General features: G+C 35.1%; 1 protein-coding gene across 10 annotated transcripts in view; it reads left to right on the forward strand.

Moving 5' to 3' along the window:
* Positions 1-25126, forward strand: part of BMPR1B (bone morphogenetic protein receptor type 1B) — a 427170-nt gene that overhangs the window by 388039 nt on the left and 14005 nt on the right. For all 10 annotated transcript variants that reach the window (XM_037830282.1, XM_037830285.1, XM_037830287.1 and 7 more), the window contains 5 exons: positions 6034-6130; positions 7322-7460; positions 11271-11463; positions 12283-12580; positions 24428-24603. In XM_037830282.1, coding sequence (XP_037686210.1) covers positions 6034-6130; positions 7322-7460; positions 11271-11463; positions 12283-12580; positions 24428-24603 — 903 coding nt within the window. The remainder of the gene's footprint in view (positions 1-6033; positions 6131-7321; positions 7461-11270; positions 11464-12282; positions 12581-24427; positions 24604-25126) is intronic.

Genomic DNA, 25126 nt, shown 5'->3' on the forward strand with positions numbered 1-25126 from the left:
CAATTAGCCTTATTAGGAATCATGTGTATTACTAGGTACTAAGTAATAACAGGCTTGGGTGATAGTCCATTATTAGAGATGAGAGATTTACTAAGTGTATGGGTAAGTTCCTAAAAATAAAAAGTTCTCATTAAAAAAAAAATTCAAAATCAAGAATACCACCCCCCCCCCCCATCTGGAATATTCTCAGAAGACTCTTATCATTCTTTTTTTCTTTTTTCTTTTAAACTTACGTGCACTTAGAAGAAAATTAGATATAGACAACCTCATCAGCAAATATTTATCAATTTCTGTTTATGTCCTTGAAATTTTATTTGTCTATAAAATCAAAATAGTTTCAGAAAAGAAGAGGAAAAGCATCAGAATGCAGCTTGCATTCTTTTATGGACATTAGTTTTCCATTTGTTTTGCTTTTTCCATTGTAGCACCAGCAAACCAGAGAATGCCCTAGAGATAAGTTTTATTCTCCTTCTTAAAGAGGAAATGTGAAAAATAATTAGATCAAATGTAACACCTTCATCATAAACAATAAAATATGATTCTAGGAAGCCCAGTAACACTGCAGCTGGTGCAGAGTAGGAAGAGAGATGTGTGTTTTGACACAGAGGCTTTTAGGGAGAAGTTGTGGTTCCCAGGGTGTGTGGCTCCCAGCCTGCAGAATTAGTGATGAAGTGGGCAACAGTACAAGGCAGGAGTGATGTGCACAGACTCCCAGCATCAGATGGTTTGTCCAAGGTATTGTGAGTAAAGTGTCCTCTTAGAATGTGGGATAAGGCAAGATAGTTGCATGAGGATTTTTTTTTTTTTTTTTTTTGCAGAATTACTTATAACAAACATTTATCTATGTGTACTTTTTAAAACGAATACTTAAGGGTATCAGAAAATGCAAAAAAGTGTAAAGAAAAATAAAGAATAAAAATTGGAGGAATATACCAACAACAACATATCAGCCTGAGAAATGGGCTGCTGGATTGTGTCTGTGTTAAAGTTTTGAGGTGTTTTGACCCTAGCAAGCCAGTAAATAATGAAGATTTACTTAAAAAAAGAAAAGAAAAGAAATAATAAATTGAAGTTAGAAACAAATCAACAGAAGCCCTAGGTTAATATTAAATGGGATACTCTGATTTAGCTTTCACGAATAAGCTAAAATTTATATAGCTTTTTGAAATAGGTGTAAGTCTAAATATTTGAATATGGCATTTGCTCATATTGCTATATTTCCTTCCTAGTAAATATATCAGAAATAACTTTATATTTTGAAATATGATCATTTCAATGTAGTTTAAGGCAAATTATAATACAAGATTTCCAAAGTATAAAATTTTGTTTATTCTTTTCCTATTTAATTAAAAAAAATATAAATATAAATATATATTCTGAAAAGCTTATAAATTTTAAAAATTACTATCCCTTATATATTGCCAATTACAGATTAAACCTCTCCAGGTAACAAGTATTTAACAAATGAAACATCTCCCATAGTCTCCACAACACAGACAGATTGAATATGTGATAGTGTCCAGTAGAGAAAGATTAGTGCCAACATTTTCCTTCAGATATGTATATTATGTCCAAAATTATATAAGCCAATGTAACCAAGAAGTTAGGATTTAACAAATGATTATAATTACTGAATCATTATATAGATATTTCTTTTTTATTTTCTAGTATATTAGAATAGCCAGAGGGAAATACCTGAAATTATTGACCTGTATTCCATCTGCCTTGATCTCTGATAATAGATTGTATAACGATTAGCCTTTATCTTGTGATTGTAAATAGCTTGTGAATGACCCTCACTTGTACCCCGTTGTCCTGTTTTTCAACTTTAGAGTCTTATGATCAGTAAAAACAGGCTCTAAAGTTTATTAATGAAGGGCCTTGAGTCAGCTCAGAACTAACCCAACTCAATTCCAAAGCTATGCTGATAAATAGAGCTGGATCTAAACAAAATTGGCCCATCTGACATGCACAGTAGCTTCAACTTTAACCTATAAGTGACCTATACCTCATAATAATACTAAAAATCATGCCCATCATCATATTAAGGCCCCCATTTTCTTATAAATGTTCCGTAACCAAGCATGTCATCAGTCTGCGCGTGCTCAATAATTAGGTCATCTCTAATCTCCTCATCGTGAGCCATTGTGCTCATTATCCTAAAACCTACCTATCTTTTGATACTATACAACTATCAGAGTTACTGCAGTTCGGGGAGGCAGACTTTTAGGCTAGTAGGCCATCTGATCTCATGCTTCATGCTTAGCAGTAAACCCTTTCTTCTTTGAAACCCTGGTGTCTCAGGAATTGGTCATTTGAGCGCACTGGGCAGAGAACCCACTGCTTTTGGTTGGTATCACCAAAGCATGAGATTCTTTGCCAGAGAGTGGCTCTAACATTTCTTGAAATGTTCAGCTCCTGTTTTGGAATTTCAGGTTAAATTTATATGTGGGAGAGATGCAAGGAATTTAGAGATTTGTCGTTTTCTTTCTCATTGAGCCCAATAGTCTGAATATAAGGATTTTGTGTCTTAACCTTTGTTATCAGGAAATATAATCCTAAATATTTTTTTAAGTAGGAAAGTACCTAGAATGTTACATCTTTGTTCTTATAGAGAATTTATTTCTAAAGTTTACTATAAGCAGGGATCTCAATATATGGTAAAAATAAATTAATAGTGCAATACTATTTTTTGACTGAAAACATCTGACAAGATTATTCTTTTCAAATACTTTATGCTCCATTAATAGAAAAATTGTCTCTGATTTATCCCTGATTATAAAAACCCCGCATATGTGAAGAGGTCTTTGGTCAAGTGGTTATTTCCAATAGTCTTTCTAGCTGTATGATTTTTTTTCACCTTCTGTTTCTTATGGCAATTGTTAACCATCTTCTGGTATTATATAAATACAGTCCTGGCATTTTGAGCAGTTCCAAACCACGTATTTATCAGAGAGGAGACAAGTAGTGACAGCGTGCTATTTTGTTATGAAAGCACTCCTGATTCTTTCATTACTTACCTCTCAGAGTGAACCAGACTTCCCAGGGGAGATCTCCGTTTTCCCTCCTGGGGCAGTTGGAGTGACAGCCCAGGTAGAAATCTGCTGCCCAGAGAGGATGGCAGGCTGTGCTCTTTTCCTGATAGGCATCTGGAAGTGTTCTCTTTCCAAGGCTCTGGCAGTGACTTGAATGTTTACATTGTTAATGCTCTGAGCACAGGTAGTGGCAGATTAAAACATAACTGGTGTGACCAACAGAAACAAAAGGCTTATTGATAAGGATCACCTATTCATGACAAAGACAAGGAGGCAGTGGATGAGCTGCAGGGGATAGGGTTATTGGGACAAAGAAAAGGAGAATGGGAAGGTAATGTTAGCCTTGAAAAGAGTGCTTGACACATAAGGAAAGAATTGCTTAGATCCCTCTGGTCTCATTGAGCTCATAAAACAGAAATATAATAAGATGAATAATAAATATAGTGTTTTTGCAGTTCCGGTTATACATCGATTTACATGGAAAATGAAAGGTGATGAGACTGAGAAGTTTAGAAAATTAGTAAAATTCACTGGAATGAAAAAGTATTCTATATGCACATACCAATTGTAGGTTGTGATCATGTGGTTAGTTCTAGTCTTAATTGAGTATCCAGAGTTTTCTTTGGATTTATGCAAAGTCAGGCTTTTGGTTTTTGTTGTCTTTGAAATTGGAAATGCATTTGAAGCTAATGTTTTTATCAACAATATTTGCATGTATATGTGTAATGGTATGTTTATGCCTGTATATGTATATAAACATTGTGAATTTTGCTATCACTGGCTGAAGTATTGTACCACCATGAGTTTATTGTAAACTTGGCCTATGTCTAAAGGAGGGAGAGATGCAGGAAGAAGTTCACTAAGACTATTCATTATGTAAAATTTTAGCCTGCTTAATTTTAAGAGCCTACAAATTATTTTCAAGCTTTACTAACCAACATTTTAGACAATGCATGTACAAATCATATGTTATTAAAGCCCTAACAGCTGTTTGGACATTTACTATAGTGTTTCAGGTTATTTCTGAATTAATGTTATTATTATAAAATGGTTTGTTGTAAATGTTCTCTCAGTTTTTTCAGATGCAAATTACTCTCATTAATAGTTTGCAAGTAGTGTAGATCATGACTGTTGTTAAATATATATGTTTTAGACTGGTGAGTAAATCTCAACATTGACTATTATGAGGTTTGAACAAGAAATTAGTGAAAAGATCTGTGGATACAGGTTTATAATAAATAATCCAGATATTTCAAAGTGAGATTTACTTTCAATTTATATGTTCAGGTTAATTTCCTGATTTTGATAATTGTATTATTTTGTAAGAGAACGTCCTTGTTCTTAGGAAATGCATTCTGAAATAATTACAGGTATGAACATTATGTCTGCAACTTCAAATGGTCTAAAAATAATGCATGCATACATATACATATACATGCAAATGTGTAATAAATAGAGGTAAAAGAGGAAACGATTTTTAAAGCAAATGAATGTTAACAATTGGAAATCTGTGTTAAGGTACGCACATTGGAGTTCTATATCCTTACTGTTTTCCTTAAGGCTGAAATTATTTCAGAATAAGTAATTAAAACATGTTCATATTGATCTAGAAAATACAAACTCTGTATTTAGGACATTTCCATGTATAATGCTGTGTAGTCTTTAAAAATCATATTACAGAAAAAATAATTTTGGAAAATATTTGCAATATTATATGAAAACAATCTAGTTGAAAAGCAGTATACGTTATAATGCCTTTTTGTAAAATATTTTGCTCATGAGCATTTTTTTCTGCAAAGGCATCCACTAAAATGTTAGCAACAATTTTTCTGAGTGGTGAGTTATTTTACTGATGCCTCCCAGTTTTCCTTCATGGAACATATGATACTTTTAAATGATAGAAAAAAAAAGTTGCATTGTGTGGGATAAGGTTTCCAGCTAAAATGTTTAAGTAGGCATATAGTTACAAGTTTATAGCACAGTTGGAAAACCTCTTGTCTTAAATAATCAATTCATAAATTAAAAAAATTGCTCTTTAAAATTAAGTAGCAATATTCACCCCCTCAAGGATACATGGTTCCCTAAATAAGAAAGGTGCTAGAATAATTCTGTGACTATATAAGTGCAAGTGGTTTTTAAGTCAGTTTTCTTAAACTGTGTTCCAGAGTCCACTTGCATAAAAATCACCGGGGATGATGTTAACAATTGAAATACTTTGAATAAAAATTTCTGGGGTTGAAGTTAGTAAATATGCATTTGTATAAAGCTCTCCAAGTGATTCTTATTTATATAAAGTTTCAGAAATCATGGTCTAGGTAATATGATTTGTCAAGAACTGGAGTTAAAGTGAAAAATATTTCATAATTTGTTCTATAATAAGAATCACGTAATTATTTGACTAGAAAGCATACCCGTTCTTTTAAAATATGTCTTCATTTATGAAAAATTAAGCTGCATATTTTTGAAGGACAACTTTGTTTAAAATGATTCACACCCATATATTCTATGTATGGTAACATTTGAGGAGTCCCATTCCTTTGTATCCATCGTAAGATTATTTTGTTTTTCAGGTACAATGAATATAGATTTGTTTTCTAGACAGTTTCATGATATAAAGTGCTCCAGAAACTGCATGAGAAAAGTCTATAAATCCATCGGTACTGTTTGTAACGTATGAGCTTCCTATTTATATTTCAGAGGCACTGATTCGTTTACATTTGTTGATATTCTGTGGTTTTATCCTGTGTCAGGCCTATTTCATTCCAGTAAGAAGAAATGCATGCCTTTGAAACAAGTGCCTAGATGAATATTGGTTCATGCTAGTCAAACTTGTTTAATTTGAATAGACCTTATTTTTCTTATCAATACTGTGTTAAAAGTACCTTTCGCATCTTGCCTACGGAGCTGAGCAAGTACTTTTAGGAAGAAGCTGCTTCTTAATTTTTAAGTGAAAATATCCTCTGTATTATGGCTGCCTTTACTTTCTATTTAATTTCAGATGTTGTTTACGGACCTATACACCATAAGGCCTTACTGATATCTGTGACTGTCTGTAGTTTGCTCTTGGTCCTTATCATTTTATTCTGTTACTTCAGGTAAGTTTCCAACATGTAGATGTAGAATTTTGAGTTTGTAGTATTTTTTTTTAATATTAATATTCCACCTGCTTTTGCCTGGCAACATTTTCACCACAACTTTCTTTGACCTAATTAGAACTTATATTTAACTTAAAAAATCAGTTGCTATTGATAAAGATTTTTTCCAGTGAAGTTAGAAATAGATACATATCTCATTTCTACTGCAGACATTAAAACCACATAGATAAATTTCACTTTAGGGAAATTAGGGTCATTAGGGAATTCAGGGACTGGTTACTACTGAGGTTTGATTACAGGCAGAGTAATGGCCATATTGAACTTAGCACATCTCTGGTAGTTCCCTTTAGTATTAAGAGATTTTAAAGATAATTTGTAGGTAAGTTATTAAGAGAAAATTAGTTCCATTTTTATATTCAAGCTAAGTATTACAAATTATTTTCAGTCACCTACTTATTTTCAAGTTTGAGAACTATCAAGGACCTTTTAAACTCATGTATTTTGCCTCTCGAACTTTTACCTTTATTTATTTTAAAAGTTATTTAAATTAAATTAAAATTTATTTAAATTAAATATTTAAATTTTAAAATTAAATAATTTAATATTAAATATATAAAATATTAAATTTTTATTTTAATTTAATACTCATTTTTGAAAATACCCTGCAAATGGGTGGATTAGTTGATTCAAATAAATTCATTTCTAACTGAAGATGTGATTGAAAAAAGTTTTTAAAGTTTAATTTTATTTAATATCTCTAAGTTATTTCTTTATATATATTACTTTAGATGAGAGAGTTAACTGTAATATCATTTATAAATCAAAAATTTACATTCTTAATGTATTAAAGATCTTAAAGGAAAAGATTTTAGGGAATTATATTGGAGCTATATAAAAACATGCAGAATGTACTTTGCTTGGTTGTATGCAGTTGGATAGAATAAAGAAAAATTGTAAATGGTTGAGAGTGATTGAAAACATGTTTAATTTAAAAATAGGATAGTAAAATAATTATGATTTTTATTTTAGAAATCATAATTTGTTACCAAGGGTAACAAACATCTAAATATTTAATCTTGTTTCATATTTATGTGCAAAAATAAAACCTGCTGTGGTTGCTGTTTCATCTGCAAAGTTTTACCCTGATCATTACATTCCAGTGTCCAAAATTATATTCCTTTATATCTTTAGGTATAAAAGACAAGAAACCAGACCTCGGTATAGCATTGGGTTAGAACAGGACGAGACTTACATTCCTCCTGGAGAATCCTTGAGAGACTTAATTGAACAGTCTCAAAGCTCAGGAAGTGGATCAGGCCTCCCTCTGCTGGTATGAGAAGAACCTAACTCGAATTTACAGGAATCTCCTCTGAAAGGAAAAGTCAAGCAAGACAGGGTGTCTTTTTACTGAAACATGGCACTGGGCAGGGAAAAAGTTCTATGCAGACAGCTGGATGTCAGACCTCAGATGCAGATAGCATTTTGGAATATGGATGGTTAGTTTAATGTGTGTTTTTCTTTTAGTGTAAGTGTATGGTTACAGTCCAGACTTTCCAACGTGCTGATAAGGACCAGATTAGAAAACATTAAACATGGAATCATCTTCCTTCTGTTTTCTGTAAGGATCACATTACTGCACTTTGGTCTGGCTTTTGAAGGCAGAAATATTACAACCAACTGGGATCTGAATACTTCTACAAAGGGAGAAGGGTGTGTTTCAGCTGCAGGGTTTATGTTTTAGGGGAAAGTCTTGGCTTTTCCATTCAGGAGAGGTTTAATTTTCTGATGGTCAACACTGCTAACCTTGAAAAAAATATATTTGTACATTGAATCCAAGGCACTTGGTTTAATGAGAAAAGCATTTGGTTCTTTTATGGACCATGCAAAGTGAGTGTTGGGATTTAAGATGGAAACAATATTTGTATTTTCCTTAATAAAAACTTTGGGTTAATTTTCCTAATTTTAATTGTTGGCTTTTGACTTTGGTTATCTTATTTACTTGATTCCTTTGATGATCTTTTATTTTGTACTAAAAAATAACATTTTTAAGACCAGGCAGAAAACAACTTGTGAATAAGTCATTATGACCCAAATGCCACTACTTTAGCTTTTTAAATTTTAATTATTTGGTAAAAGTTATTATAAAATTTCTTGACATTTCGTTCTTAGAATTTAATTAATATGTAGCAAATACAGTTCTTATACTCCAAAATCTCTGTATTATTGTTTTGTTTTTAAAGAAAAGTTCAAATAGTAAAACCCTCTTTGGTGTTAATGAATCAGATGCTCGTCCTCTTGGATTTGAAACCAATTTCAATTCTTCCAGTAATTTCCCTCTTCCCACACATCTTTCCATTGCTACAGAGTTATCTCTCTAAAAACTTTGATCCAATGTTGCTTCCCTAGATAAACACATAGTGCTTAGGGCTCTTCTTTTTAGCTCAGTGTGCACGGTGAGTAAACCCAACCTGCCCGGCAGCCTCTCCTCCCACCCCTGCCCCACCTCCTTCACGAGCACTGGCCATCACCCTAAAGTAATTGTTTCCGAAATACAACGTGTTTTCAAAGTCTGTCTTTTCAAATGAAACCTTTTTATGGAGTATTCCTCTGACTTATCCCTGAAGGCCTAGTTCACCATTTACTTATGTGTCAACTTCCCAGTTACCCCAGACTGAGCCAATCCCTCTGTCTTCTCTTATAACATTGTGCTTAATATACTCAAGTAGCAATTTAAAATAATATTATAATTGGTGTTATAAATCTGTGCCTTGCAGTGGACTGTGACCTCTGTAAGGTTGGAGACTACATTGTACTCACTTTTATCCCTGGTCGAGTACTGGATTCATACAAGAGGCTACTCAGTAATGTTTTAAAAAATTTCAGCCCCTCATTTTAATATCTGTGAAAATGCTATCTTGTTTCTATAACCTAGATAGCAAAAAATAGCATTTGGCTAACCATCATATAATGGTAAAGAGCACAGACTCTCGAGCTAGATTGCATGGGTTCTGATCCTGGCCAGACATTATTCCAAAACTTGATAAATATGATCTCATTTAATCCTCATAGCAACCGTATGAGGTAGTACTAGAAATATATCCCGATATTACATATTAGGGAACATTGGCCCAGAGGGTTCGAGTAGGCAATATGTGGAGAAGCCAGAATTTGAACTTAGGCAATCTGCTTCCAGAATCTGTGCTCATAATATCTGTGAGATGTGAAACAAACACTAGTTAAATAAAGCAAAGCGATGCATCTATTTGGAACAGAATGGGGTGGAGGGTTCTCTAAAACCCAGTTTAGTAAAGCAAATGTCTCAGTATTAGTGATTTAAGATCTAATTTTAAGACTTAGTTTTTAAGAGAAACAATGCAGAGTTGTGCAATCGATTTTTCATATATTATTATGAGAGTATCTCACCTTAATACTGATTTTTTATTTACATCATTAACATAAAGGGAATATTCATGCCTTAAACATAAACACATATTTAAGCAAAGATTACCAAATGACTTTATGTATGTCCTTTAATTTTGGACCTTCTCTTATAAAAACTTCTATTTCTTCCTTCCTCAAAAGGAAGGAGTATCAGGGGATTGTTATAACAAATAAGGTAGTGTGTGCACCTCCTCCTTTTATGTATGTATGTATGTGTGTGTATGTGTATATATGTGTGTGTATATATGTAATAAATGCCTGGCATATTATTTAACACATAACATGTATTCAACAAATAGTAACATTATATATACCATATTTATTTGATCTTGTAAAGAAAAAAAGGGTCAAAAATATCTAAATAACTTAAATTTAGGCCTCTTGGTAAGGAAAATTTTGTGAAAATCCTTCCAGTATATATTATTAATTCAACCTTATTAAACAAACTTTTAAACAGTATATTTGTGTATAGGCATGTGTATGTGTGTGTGTACTGCTAATTGAGGGACGTAGTAGAGGATACAGAGCTATCTTCATAGTGAAGGGGATTTAGACTACATGTTTTCCAGTGTCCATATCTGTCCATGAACTTTCACATGAGAGATATCTGACCACCAGATAAACTGACATTTCTAAAATAGAGATAATTTCTTATAAATCTTTATATATTCACTTGTCCCCAGTTGACATGAAGTGATTCTTCTCATTTAAGAATCAAAATTGTAGTGATTTGTCTTACAGGCATTTTACTTATACAATTAGATTTTCAAAAATTGATACCTAACAATGTAATATAGAATGAAATTTTAAGTACCAAAAGATGAGAAACATTTGCTAAATCAAATAGGAACCCAATAAGTCACATAGTTTTAAAATTTTCTAGTTATATTTCAGGCCCTTAGATGCTATAGTAAATCTCAAAATGCAAATATATTCAACTGTATTTTTGATTTTTGAGTATATATTAGCAACCTTCTTTATCATTGTTATGCAATTGCTATTCTATGAAGCCTTGCTAATTTTATCAAAACTTTCATTAAATTATAAGAATAAGTTATCATTAGAAAAGAAGTAAATGCAAAACTGTTTATATTAGGAAACATTTGCTAGAATTACATGAACAATGCTTTGGAATAGCAGTAAATTAAATATAGTATTTCTTTAATAAATGTGAGAAGTTTCCTCTCATCAATAATTTAACTACTTCCTTACTCCTCTCTCTCTGGCCTTCCTTCCTCCCTCCCTTCCTTGAAGATGTCCTTTATTTTCTTGTGAGCCCCACAATGGATTACAATTTTGTTTTATTGTATCTGTTATATTTTATCCACGGTCAGGTTATAGGGTGGAAAGAATTCAGAGTATCTAGTATCCCACCTGGTAGGGGAAGTGAAAAGTATGCTATGTACCCCAATTACTGTGAACCCATTCACATTTTTCCCCTATGAAATGCTAATAGGTAGAATGAAATATTTGATAATTTTAAACAGTATTTTGGGCATTCAAAATCCAGAATCAATCTCAAAATGGGTTTAAAAGAATACAGCATAAATTAAATAAATACAAATAACTTGTCCATATGAAAAAAGCTACTGACTAAATATATTCTGTAGGCAATAATTGTTTCTTCTTTGGAGAAAAAAAGATTAAACAAATCTGTAGTGCTGTGAATACACTAACAGTGTGTTTTGGGATTTCACAGGTCCAAAGAACTATAGCTAAGCAGATTCAGATGGTGAAACAGATTGGGAAAGGTCGCTATGGGGAAGTTTGGATGGGAAAGTGGCGTGGCGAAAAGGTAGCTGTGAAAGTGTTCTTTACTACGGAAGAAGCCAGCTGGTTCAGAGAGACAGAAATATATCAGACAGTGTTGATGAGGCATGAAAATATTTTGGGTGAGTAAAAATCTGTATAGCAATGTTCAGGGTTCCCTAGCTTTCTTCTTCTTTTTTTCTTTTTTCGGTTAACATCTGCATATTGAATCATCTGTCTAGACCTGTTATGAAATATATAGAAATTTTCTCCTTGGCGAGGGCCCAAGACCGTTACAGGCCTCTAATGGGAGACCTCCCAGAAGGAATGACTAAGGCACTCCTCTGAATGAATGTTGGGCTGGAAGTGGGATACCCTGAAATATTTTCTCTTCAGAGACAGGAAATGCAAATATATTACCATAATTTCCTACAGTTTCTTAGGGATTTGAAGGAACATAGTTTTGCTTAAATGTTGTGAACGGTTATAGGCATTTTCTCTGCAGGATTCATTTACATCAAGAGTTTATATCAAGAATCAATTTATTTTTGTGTCTTCTCAAGGTAAAAATGATCTAGTTGGCTCATTCAAGTGGAAAGAGTATAAGCCAATTAGCGGGGGGTATCCTTAACTCTTTCAGACACTGTTTTGTAACCAGTGTCTTATGTGTAATTATATTACCATGGAATATTTACTGTTATCTTAAAAGTGTTACGAATATCAACTACTAATTAGAAAGGAATTGTGTTTTCAGATACAAACTGGTTCTTTCTCTATTCCCATGTTTTAATTGCCTTTATTTGGTATTAGTAATTTATTACTGTCATGGGCATAGTCAGAAAATTGAATGAGACGCTAAACAAAAGATACTTATAACAAAGAATGACCTTTGAGAATTTGAATTATTCTTAATACTATTCAGAAAGTACTTGCCTCCAAACCTTTTGTCTTTTTCCTTTTAGGGTTCATTGCTGCAGATATAAAAGGGACAGGGTCCTGGACCCAGCTGTACCTAATCACAGACTATCATGAAAATGGTTCCCTCTATGATTATTTGAAGTCCACCACCCTAGATACAAAATCGATGCTGAAGTTGGCCTATACTTCTGTCAGTGGCTTATGTCATTTACACACCGAAATCTTTAGTACTCAGGGCAAGCCAGCAATTGCCCATCGAGATCTGAAAAGTAAGAACATCCTGGTAAAGAAAAATGGAACATGCTGTATAGCTGACCTGGGCCTGGCTGTTAAATTTATTAGGTTGGTATCAAGGTGAACAAATATATTTTTTATGATTCTTTTCTATCACTTTTTATGGAATGTACATTTTTCATTTCAGTGCTTCTAGGATATTTGGTAGCTGAAGAATTTTATTAATTTCAACTTTTCTTGGCAGGAAAAAAAAGAAACATTTTATTTGCAACTAAAGTGGAGTCAGTGTTGTTTTTTTCTGTGCTTTCAGTGACCTGGCTTAAAGGCAGTTTTTACATTAGGTTTGGAGTTGTCATACGACTTTACAGAAAAAAAGTTTGATAGCTAATTCCTGGTAATAGTGGTCAGAATTCTGCATAGCATTTGCAAGTTGGAAGAGAGTTCAGAAAAGATCTATGTGTTATATAACGATAAAGGCAATGTTTTTTATATGGTGTAGGAAAGATAACTTGCATAGGTATTCTATGAAAAATACTAGAAACTAATAAGCAAAATGCAACCAGTATGCAGTACTATTGTACTTTAGCTTAAACAGCGAATGTAACACCTGAGTACACAAACCAGACCATGGCATAAAACAGTGGTCAGATGTTGGAGTCTTCAGTCCTTGGAGTTATGTCAGTAGCTACTGCAGAACGGGGAGTGGAATGCATGGGAGTTGGGGCTCTCTTCTTCTCACTCCTTTAATCAGAGCTACACTACTTTTATCTAGCAGATGATTTAATTAGAAGAAATGGGTTCTCTGCTTTAAACAAAACAAATAAGCAAAATGAGTTTGCAAACCATTGTTATGGAGGGATCATCAGGTAACTACCTTTTTAAAAACTCAGTTTTGGCTTATCCCTTATTGAATTGCTGGGACCTCATGTGGATTTTTTTTTTTTTTTTCCAAAGGAGAGTTCATAGAATGTGAAGGGCACAAAGGAAGAGCTGTGGAGATGATGTAAAGTTTGGAAAATAAAGCTCATGAGAAAGGGCAAATGGATTGGTAGTTTCAACCCAGGAGTGAAGGCTGAGTTGTGATTTAATAATGGGCCCCAAATATACGAAGGTCTTCACTATTTAGAGGATGGCAAATTGCAGTTCTTTAAGAACAAAGTGAGAGGAAATGATTCGGCCTGTAGATTTAAATTAGAAATATGAACCTTCTCAATAAAGATTATTAAATCCTTTTTCCTTTCTGGATTCTTCCTTCTGACCTACAAACCTTTTCAAGTCTCCACTACTAAAAATAAAAATTCCCATGATGCTTCTCAAGTTACTAGCTTCTCTTTCTTCCCTTCACTGCTAAATTTCTCCAGAGTTCCAAAGAATAATCTGCTCAGTAATTCTTAATGTCTTATAATTTGGCTTCTGTCCATTCTCTTCTGAGGTTGCTATATTGAGGGGATATCACTGATCTTTGTCACCGGAGGCTTTTTCCTACTTTTCACCCCACTATACATAGTGCTGAACCCTTTTTGTTTTAATGTAAAGAAGTTGTGGGTTTACAGAGAAATCATGCATAAAATACAGAGTTCCCACATACCATCCTATTAGTAACATCTTGTATTAGTGTAGTACATTTGTTACAATTCATGAAAGAACAATTTTATAGTTGTATTGTTAACTATCATCCATCATTTACAATAGGGTTCACTGTTCATGTTGTGTAGTCCTATGTATTTTAAAAAATTTTTATTCTAGTAACATGTATACAACGTAAAATTTCCCCCTTTTAACCACATTCACATATATAATTCAGTGTTGTTAATTACATTCACAATGTTATGCTACCATCATCACCATCTTACCAAAACTTTACAACCACCCCAAATAGAAACTCTACAATTTAAGCATTAACTCCCCATTGCCTACCCTCACCCCATTCCCTGGCAACCTGTGTTTTAGATTCTGACTCTGTGAGTTTGCTTATTCTAATTATTTCCTGTCAGTGAGATCACATAATATTTGTCCTTTGTGTCTGGCTTGTTTCACTCAACATATTGTCTTGAAGGTTCATCCATATTGTTGCATTCATCAGTCCATGAACACTTTGGTTGCTGCCCCCTTTTGGCAATTGTGAAAAATGCTGCCATGAACATCAGTGTGCAAACATCTGTTCAAGTTCCTGCTTTCATGTCTTTTAGGCTGTACCCTTTTTTCCTTCTGTTTCTTTAATGTGCTTCATACTCCAAGTTGACCTTTCTCTCTTTCTGTTGTGCTTTCTTTTTATGTCTTAAATATTTTCCCTACTGCTAGATTTCCTGCTAGATCTGTTTTTCCTTCCTAGTTCAGAGTTTTGCTTGATAGGGCCCCTGTCTCTGAGTTGAGCCATTCCACAACGTGAGGTGCCTGACATCCTTCTTTGTTCCCTACATTTTGGTTTGCTCAATTTAGTGAATCCTCTCTGCCTGGTATTCCAGCGTATACTATGCCAGTGTGAACCCTCTGCACCATTTTTCTAGATTCTGGTACATAGCACGTTGCCCTTACATCCTCTTTGTCTTTCCTTTTTTCAGTCTTTTCTGCATGCCACTGCAAGATTTATTTTCTCCAAACATTATGTTGGACATCATAATAATTTCGTAATTTCCCATGGCTGTGGATTAAATGTATCTAGGTTTCCTTGGAGCACTGGACTCTTTATTTTCAGGCCCTGGGCTTTTCTCTAGCCCCATTCCCACCACACTCCCAAACTTATTATTTACTCTTGTCCTGAACACTTCATATTTTCTCACACCTTCAAGTTTTTTAACGTTCTTTTTATCTTTACCTGAATTTCTGGCATCCTTTTTTATCTAGATAACTACTATTGATCTTTACAGTTTCTCCTTTTAAAGGGCACTTATAATTATACCCTTATAAGGCTGATTTTTGTTAGTCTGTCTTCCTGTATCCTCCTATATGACCCTGTCCATACCGCTGTCACTGCTGTATGGTAAATATTCTCACTCACAGTGGATAGTACACTCCTTGAAAACGGATACAATATATTTTCAACTTTGCATTCTTTGTGCCTTTCCCTGGTGCCCATTCCTTAAGTGTTGCTTAAACATTTTGTATAAGGGATGAATTAATGGTTCCATATTGACTGTGGGATGAAGGAAAAAAGTGCCCTTTCCTAGCTCCAGAGATTTACCTTTCCAGTTTTATATCATACAAAATAGCCTACTTAAATGCTTTCTTTTGCAACACTGAGCTACTTGCATATTCTCCATATGTTATGCTTGTATTGCCTTGGTTTTGATTGCACAGTCCCTAGCTTATAATACCCTGGTTCTCTACATGCATCTCAACTCAATCTTGGACTTATCTTTAAGTCACTTTGCTCTTCTCCCAGCTAGAAATAATGACCCCATCTTCTGTTCTCCTGTAGTAATTTCTTGACCTTTATTTGCCTTGTGTAAGGATTATTTTGGTACATGCCTCATCTTTTTTTTTTAAACATATTTTCATACACCATACGATCCATCCTAAGTGTGCAATCAGTGACTCTTGGTATAATCACGTAGTTATGCATTTACCACCACAGTCAATATGACAACATTCTCATTTCTTCTGGAAAAAAAATTCCATACTCCTTTTATCCCATTATTGACATTTGACTTTGGTACAGTTCATTTGTTACAAATAGTGAAAGAATATTACAGTTTTACTGTTAGCTATAGACCTTTGTTTGCATTGCCTATATTTTTTCCCATATACCACCCTATTATTAACACCTTGTAATAGTGATGTACATTTGATCTAGTTCATTTAAGAACTTTCTTATATTTGTACAATTAACCACTGTCATCGTCCACTCTTGGTTTTGCTAAGTTCTACAGTCCCAGGTTTTATCCTCTAGCTTTTCTTCTGGTGACATACATGACCCTAGCCTTCCTCTTTCAACCATACTCACACTCAGCTTAGATAATTACATCTACAGTGTTGTGCTACCGTCACACAGTATTGTGCTATCCATTCCGAACCTTTACAATCAACCTTATTAAACATTCTGTAATCCCTAAGCATCAATTGCCCAACCTCTACCATCTTAATATCCCCTGATAACCTATGCTCTCAAATTTAACTCTGAGTTTGCTCATTATAGTTAGCTAATATTAGCGAGACCATAAAATATTTGTCCTTTTGTTTCTGGCTTATTTCACTTAACATAATGTCGTCAAGTTTCATCCATGGCATTGCATGCATCACGACCTCATTCCTTCCTACAGCTTCACAATATTCCATCGTATGTATATACCACAGTTTGCCCATCCACTCATCAGTTGATGAACGATTGGGCCGCCTCGATCCATTGGCAATTGTTAAAAATGCCGTCACAAACATTGGTGTGCAAGTGTCTATTCAGGCCCCTGCTTACAGTTCTTCCTAGTATATTCTTAGTAATTCCTCAACTTTCCTACTAGTCACTGGGCATTTTGAGAGCAGTATCCATGCCAAATTAATTAATGTATAGCCTGTTTGACATGACATAGCAAGTTACCCATTGTAGGTATTCTAACATTGCATTGAATCAATAAATGTAGGCAATATCAAAGTAATTGAGAACTGTACTTTTTTATAGACCTTAAAACTGGAGAAGTGTCTCTCATATTTTCTGAAACTTAATTCTGTTTGATGTAAGTGGAATGAATGTAATAACCTCACGAATTTCATGCACACCTTGATTCTAGAACATGGAGCAGAATTCTTTTAAGGGATAATTCAGAGATCTGCTTTGAATATATTTACAGACCAGTTCATCAAGAGAGCAAAGGGATGAGAGTGCTGGCTCAGATTTGTAACTGTAATGGCTGTTGGCTACACAGAATCTCAAATGTCTGGAAACTGGATGTGAGGCCAGTTACCATTTAACCATTATGGGCCTCAGTTTCCTCTGTCATTAAAAAGAGGTTGCATCTTGTGATTGCAGAGGTCCTTTATTGTGTTTTATTTTCTGTGTTTCAGAGCCTCAGTTTTTGGGGCCTAAATTTTGATTATTGCTTTAATATCTTTCTTCAATTTCCATTCTTTCCCTGAATGTTTCATACTTGGGGGTGGGGTGGTGTGCACATGCACACACAGATATTTAGAATGTTTAATTACAAGTGGGGCCATTGCTAACCCTGTGGGCCCATAGCTAACTCAAGCTTCATATGCGAACTTCCTGCTAAAACTTAATCTTTACTGTGGTTTCTACATGGAAAACAATCTCTTAGGCTTTTGAGTCATTTCTGGGAGAATCCCAAGGAAGTTCTGGGCTGCAAAGAGAGCAGGTGGTGCCTTAGAGATTTCCTGCTTATATACATTTTTTATCCCTTGTTGGTTTCTTCAAACACTCTCTTGAAAATGATGTAAGTGCTTATGAATTTCTTACCCAACAGAAATTTAATCCAGATGATGCCGTGGCAAGACATTCCCATTACCCTGAACCTCTCTTAGGAAGAGAAAGCAGTGACGCATGAAATCCCTTTAAGGAACTTTCAAAACTTTTCACTTTTTACTTTGGAGGATCAAGCAAGCCCTCTGGTACTTCAGTGTCAGAATAATGTATTTTCTGAGAGGGAAAATAAAACCTGGCTTAGGGCTGGCACCTTAGGTATTAAATTTTAAATAGAAACCCTACCGTGAAGACTGGGCGGCAACACTGATCTGCAAATTGATGATTGTCATCATCTCCGTACACAGGAAATAGGGTGCAAGCCCAGAGGATACTGGATTTCCTCAAAGTGTTTTGATGTCGTAGTTTTAGAGAGGCTGTTTGATTTGTGTACATTCTGGTTTTTGAACAAGTGGCATGTTTAAATGACTTGCCAAAGTCATGGAACTAAGCTGAATCGAGGGAGAGTCAGCCCTCCCAGTCAAGACTGGATTCTGCAGCCGTATCCAACCTCTACTGAAGAGTCTTTAGTTCTGAAGTTCTGTTTCTAAGAAACGCTGAGATTTTTCAGGACTGAATCATAGCAGCAGTAACTCCTGGTGAAAAGCACTGCAGAAAACTCTCCTCGCTGGTTAACACTGACTGGTCAGAGTTCAGTTCAGCTTATCGATTTCACTGGTATTTGCCAGGTGCTTTAGGAAACACAAAGGAATGTGTGCAGCTGCTTCTTTTAAGGTTCCATGTGAGTCTTTTATTCTTTGGGGGGTATTTTTCATCTTCTAAGAGGTATTTTAAGATATTTTGGTATATTCCATGTTTAGTTAATTTTAGACATCGTTTATACACTGCAAGCAAACCAATGGCCTTTCTCACTGTCTTTTCACTCCTTTCCCTCTTCATACTTTCTTGAAGGTTCAGTTCATTTTTTTTAAAAAGCTTTTTTAGATTAGTAAAGGTGTATAATGATTGTTGCTTCTGTCTTTTGCTATCTGTTACCTTTTCTTGCCCTTCTCCCTTGCTTCCTTTTCCCTCTCTGTCTTAGACATCAACAGCACCCAGGCAGGAAGGCCACCCAGTGTGCCCAAAGGCTAATAAGGTAGAAGCACCTTGTTGGAACTAACCCCTCTATTTCCACACCCTGCTCTCATTGCCGTAGTAGGCTCTGCTTATGACTTTTATGAAACTCTCACTTCAGTTTATGGTACAGGGGAGAGTGTGCACTCTGCTGAACCAAGCACTGGGTTTTTTTCCTTTGCATAACAGTAGCAAGAATTCTTGGTATGGATTTATAATTATGATGTCTAACATAAAATTTTAAATACAAAATAAGGCTGACAGTGTGTATATATGTATATGTACATGTGTGTGTGTGTCCCTGCTTTATTCCCTGCCAGCAGAATAAAAATAGTTTTCCTGCCTTTCATCCAGTGCCTGATACCAAGAGTATAAGGAAAGCCCTGTTGCTGTGAGTGGGGTGCTATTCAAGTTTCATTCCGCAGCCCACTCAGGATCCTAGTTGGAGGTTACACTTCAGACTTTCTGGTGCCCACAGGCAGCTCTATGATTTGTCTTCCACAGTTGCTTTAACACCTGCAGTGCACACACACCAGGCCTGGAATCAGAGCTGTACCAAGGGGAATGATGGGCACATTCGGTGCTTGGTTTAGACATTAAGGAAGTACATTGTCTGTAGAGAATTTCTAAATAATAACAAAACCAGTTAAAATTCTGCTTTTTGTTATCACCCTGTACCAGAAATTCTAAACAATGCCAGTGATAAAATTTGCCTCTTTTCTCTCTCTGCACATCAAACTCATCAAAGTCTTCTCTTTTACTCCTACCCATACCCAAAACCACTTGCCTTGAGGACTCTCACTTACTTTGTACCCTCTCTGGGAAGGGAGCCACTCAAAGTATCCATACCCTTAGGAAGGCTTTGGTCATCAATGTAGAAAGAACTCTTTGTCCACCCGCCTAGCATTTTCTATGTCATACCACTGCCATCCAGGTGGCTTTGGCCAGAAATATGAACTTGGTTTTCATGCTTCTTTTTGTCTTCTTTTAAGATTCAAATAAAATCAACCTTTAACATTCCATCCCTTCAGTATGGTCGGGGCACTCAGCATCATTCACAGTATATATCTGGGAATTCAAAGGAGCTTCTTTTTCTCTTTGGCATATCAGCCATTAGCCTTATACCTCCATTATGGATTGTACCTTTCCCACATAATATAGCTGCTGGTTTTTCTCTTTCCAAAACATCACCAGCTCAAGGTGGGAGATATCTTTACTAAGGATTTTTATTGGAGAGTATTGCATAAATTTTAATCCTAAAATCCATGCCACCAACACATTTTTCCTAATTTTTTTTCTACTTGGGCTTAACATCATGTCATGACCCAGCTTTCACTCTTCTCCCGGACTTGCCCTCTACCCCTAACCTCCCAAATTACTGATCCTATCTTATTCATAAAATTCAAGAATTTTAATTTTGTTAAGTTTTAACCCCACTGTCCTTCATCTTCATAAAGAGAAATATCTATTAATGTATGATTCTAGAACAATTTTTTTTTTCCTGGAGGGAAATTTACCTGACATCCCTTAATTTATTTTATTATCTTGAAAGTGTATTTTATTTTCTTCCAATTCTACTTATTTTGCATTGGTACTCACATTAACAGGGACAAAAGCCCTATTGGATCCAGTGGTATTAATTGTATTAATTATAAAAATATAAATGGGTAAAAATACCTGCTCCTGTATTCTCTGAACCTTACTTTTCAAGTGTGACTGCTTTATTCAAATATTTCCAGCCTTCCTCCCCAGGAAGGGAAAAGAGGGGTCATATTTCCCTCACAGTAAATGCATGTTTTTGGCAGAATATTTTCACTTCTCCATGGTATAAACTCACCTTCTCTCCAGTTTTGTCAAGTTTATTTAGATTGCTTTTGGTCTTCAGGGCCTTATACCTATAACTAATCCCTTAATCCTTGAAATGTACCTTTTTCTATTTCCTAATACTGCTGGATTCTTTTTATTTTTAATATGTTTAAGTATAATATGCTTTAAACATATAGAAAAAAATATTAAAATAATATGAAACATCTATATAATAATTTAGCATTATCAAGTTAACAATTTGCCTTTTTTTGTCTGCTCTTTCTTTTTAAAAGAAATAAAATAGTTTAGATACCCCTGTTGCTTTCTCTTCCCTGTTTTATTCCCCTTTATCTCACCCCAAATGATCATTATCCTGAAGTTGGAATTTATTATTCCTGTATATGATTTTATACTTGGACCACATACTGTAGTGACCACTATAGTATATAGGATTATTTGTGGGTTTGGAGTTCTTTTCCCAACTCTGCTCCCCTTGTGAAATATCCATCTTATTTGGCAACCTCCCCACCCCTGCCCACCACTCCATGGAAAGGAGGCCAGGCAAGCTGAGGTTCCCTGACTGTGTCTGCTTCCTTCTTCCTCCTTGACCCCTTCCTTCTCTTTCCCTATACCTATTCTTATGTGCACTATGCTATCTGATTCTACTTCTCCTCTCTCTTTTTCTCCTTCATTCTTGCTGTACAGTATTAAGTCACTTTAATTTCTCTTTCTGGCCTTGAGGATCAGTACAAGCTCAGTTTTTCTCTGCCCTCGTTTGGGAAACAGGTAAGATAATGTTACTGAAAACCTGAGAGGGAAATGCAGTTTCAACTATAGAAACATTGCTGGGGGAAGAAGGGGCAGAGCTGTATGTCCTGGAGGATCTGATAATTTAACACATAGATGTGGATCACTTAAAATGAGCACATTTGTTTTTAGATGGAGTGCTAAAAGCATTTGCCATCAGATAAATAGTAATCTTTTTTTTTACAAAATTAATTTGCTTAAAATTCTATTTATCCTCCTAGATATTGGAAATTTCTCATCTTATTGTCTACATATAACAGAGATCTTTGCATTTCTGCATAATTATCTATAGCAAAGTTTACTTTAAACAGGACTTCCCCTTCTTTCATATAAAGTATATAATTTGCCTACAGTTGCAAACCACTCTGTGAATAGAGATGGATTGGGGCCATTCTCTTTAGGGGCATACCAAGTGATTATGATAGATATTTGGGGCTCAAAAGAGTATTTACAGTCAAGTTGCAAGCCAGATTTTTTTTTTTCAAATCCTACTGGGGGGATGTTTATTCAGATGCTACTGGGGAAAACATGCAGGTGGGGAGAGGCTGTGGAAGATGGATGGTAGTGCCAAGCATGGCCCATGTAAGGAACTGATTTTGTGGCATGTGATGGACAAGCAAAATCCTTGATTGCTTGTGTTTGCAGTATTTGAGGAAAAGAGTTTGGAAATGAAATATATAATCTAGCCATCACAAACCTTCTATCATTAGGTAGCAGTTACTTTTCAGTTCTCCAATAGATGTCTCCAGGTCATACATTCCATTATCCCTGCCTGACCACCCAAATCCAAATACATCTTTATAGGGCTAAGAGTAAGAATGGTGTGGAGTTGCCTAAAATCTTTATCAGCTGTGCAGGGTTGGCCTTCCTAAATGCACCCCTGTGAGGCCAATGCTAAGACTATTCTTGGTTTCCTTTCTTGAGCACTTGTTTGGGATGTTAGGCCCTTTATCTTTTGTTTTCATTTCAAGTTTGTTTTTCTCTGCACAGAACCCAGGATTCCCTACCAGGGCCCAATGCTGTTTTCCTCCAGTGATTCAGTTAAATTAAAATATATGCAACAGTACATTAATAAAATACACACTGTGTGCTCACTTGAGAAGCATCAGCAAGTAGAGTAGGAGGAGAAAAATGACTTTATAGCTAGAAGTGGAGTTTCTGCAGGATCTTATAAGCTGATAATGTTCCAGTTTACTATTAAACCTCTTCTCAGCACAATTTCCTCTTTTACCATTTTTATTATTTAGATATGTAAACATCGTCTTTCTGTTTTATCATGATGGTAAATGCTTAGAGTTAACTTTTTAAACTTCTTTTCCTATTCTGAGAAAAGAGCCCAGAACACTAATATCTATCTTCACAGATGGCAGAGAAGGCCATTGTTTAGTTCTTTCTTGCTTTTTTATAATCGAACTTTCACTTTTACTTTAGGGAAAAAGGCTCCTTTAGAGTTGTTGCTCCTAGAAGACCATGAAGGGCCTATGAGTTTACCGATCATGTCTGTTGATGTAGCTTTAGATTAAGGATTTCATATGGAAGTGAATTTAAAAATGCTCTAAGAGTGAAGCTTCATACTTAACAGGGTTTAGTAAATATGAATAGTTTTGAGATATACAGAGTGACAACTGCCACCCTTTAAATTTTCCCAAATGATGTCATATATTTCATGTTCTAGAATATAGAGAATGAGGGAATAAGATCAAACAAAATTTTATTTGGGGGGGGGGTCCCGAATGCTGCCAGAGTTTTGATTAATTTGGTATTGTCTATGATACAGCTTTATAAATGTGCGGCATTTGATATATGTACCTATTATTTATGTTGAGAAGTAACACATAAATGGTTGCAAGTCAATGGAATGTGACTTAAAGAAAAAAAAATTTCTTGGGAGTTAGGAGATAGGAAGATTTATCCAATATTTGCCACAAACTTCAGTCTGATTGTGAGTTTCTTTTTATGGTGTTTTCTTGTTCCTTCATCCATAGGAACTGGTATTTGTTGCTCTTCTTAGTACCATTATTTTCTGATAAGGTGATACTTATTAAACATCTAATATGTGCTGCATACATATGCAGTGATTTTACATGTTTCATCTCATTTAGTCATCAACCTAGCAAGCAGTGGTAGTTCAACCACTGAAAATATGAACTCAGAAGTCTAACTCCAGCTCACTGCACTGAGGCAGTGGTTCCAGGTGCCTCTGCAGAATGGAGTCTGTCCATCACAAATTTTCTCCCAGTCTACAGGAAGTAAGAATAAATGAGGCAAATTGTGAAATTTATTTTCTCCTTTAAAAAACAAAAAAACAATCAAACAACTTTTATTTGGTTATGAATAGTGACAGTAGAAAGCTTTTTTATATGCCCTTGCTTATCAAAATAAAATAAAACATTTGCAAATTTTTATGGGTCCCCTCCACTCCCTCCCTTTGTTAACCTTTTCACTTGTGGCTCTGAAAGCCTCACGAGATCTGGCTTAAAATATACTGTCTCAGCCAAACCCTGTAAATATGTACATGTCAATTTTAAGAGCAAAGCTGATAAAATATGAAGGGAAGGAGAGCATTCGATAGACATTTAATAGATATTCAGCAATTATTTAGGGTTTAAATGTAATCTAGTGCTAATGCAGTTTTATATGTTGCAGCTTCACTCTGACTGAGTCTCTCTTGTTTGGGTTTCTACCCAATGGGAATACTTAAGATAACTTTTGGTGAGAAATATTTTTCAAGGAAATGTTCTTACTCCCTGGAATTTTTCATTCCCCATATTTTCCTAAAGTCCTTATTCAAGAATAACCTTGATTTGTCATTTGTTGGTTTTCTTTAATGCTGATAGTGCTTTGCTTTACTTTTTCCTTAGTGATACAAATGAAGTTGACATACCACCCAACACGCGAGTAGGCACCAAACGCTACATGCCTCCTGAAGTGTTGGATGAGAGCTTGAATCGTAATCACTTTCAGTCTTACATCATGGCTGACATGTACAGTTTTGGACTCATCCTCTGGGAAGTTGCTAGGAGATGTGTATCAGGAGGTAAGTAACAGTTATATCTTTGAAAGACCACAGTGAGAGCCATCACAAATCCTTTCTTTCCAATCAGAAATCACAGTTATCACACTGTCCCCCAAATCAGCTTTTCTTTTCTTTTCCCTTTGATTTCTACTGATGCATAATTATAATCCTCTCAGGAAATGTTATTTCACAACTGAACCATCTTTGACTGACTTCTCCACCTACTACTGATGGCTCTCCTCTAGATGCAAAGTCAGAAACTGAAAAGTCAGTTTCCCCTGCCTTTTCAAGAATTACCCTCTTCTGCGTGTATTGTCTTATTTCCCTCTTGGGCTCTTCCTCTAGCAGTTTTTCATCAAATCACACCTTCCAGCTTCTCACCCATCTGCTGGTACTATTTCACACTGTAAGCCCAGTGCCCTGTGGCTTCCTTTGCACAGGTGAGAGCAGAGACAAAAAATGTGGGATGGGACACCCATTCCTTAATTCCTTTCTTTACTTTCCATAAGACTTCTTGTAAAGCAATTTGAACACATCCACTTTT

Source organism: Choloepus didactylus, chromosome 3 (assembly GCF_015220235.1).
Source record: "Choloepus didactylus isolate mChoDid1 chromosome 3, mChoDid1.pri, whole genome shotgun sequence".
NCBI classification, from domain to species: Eukaryota; Metazoa; Chordata; class Mammalia; order Pilosa; family Megalonychidae; genus Choloepus; species Choloepus didactylus.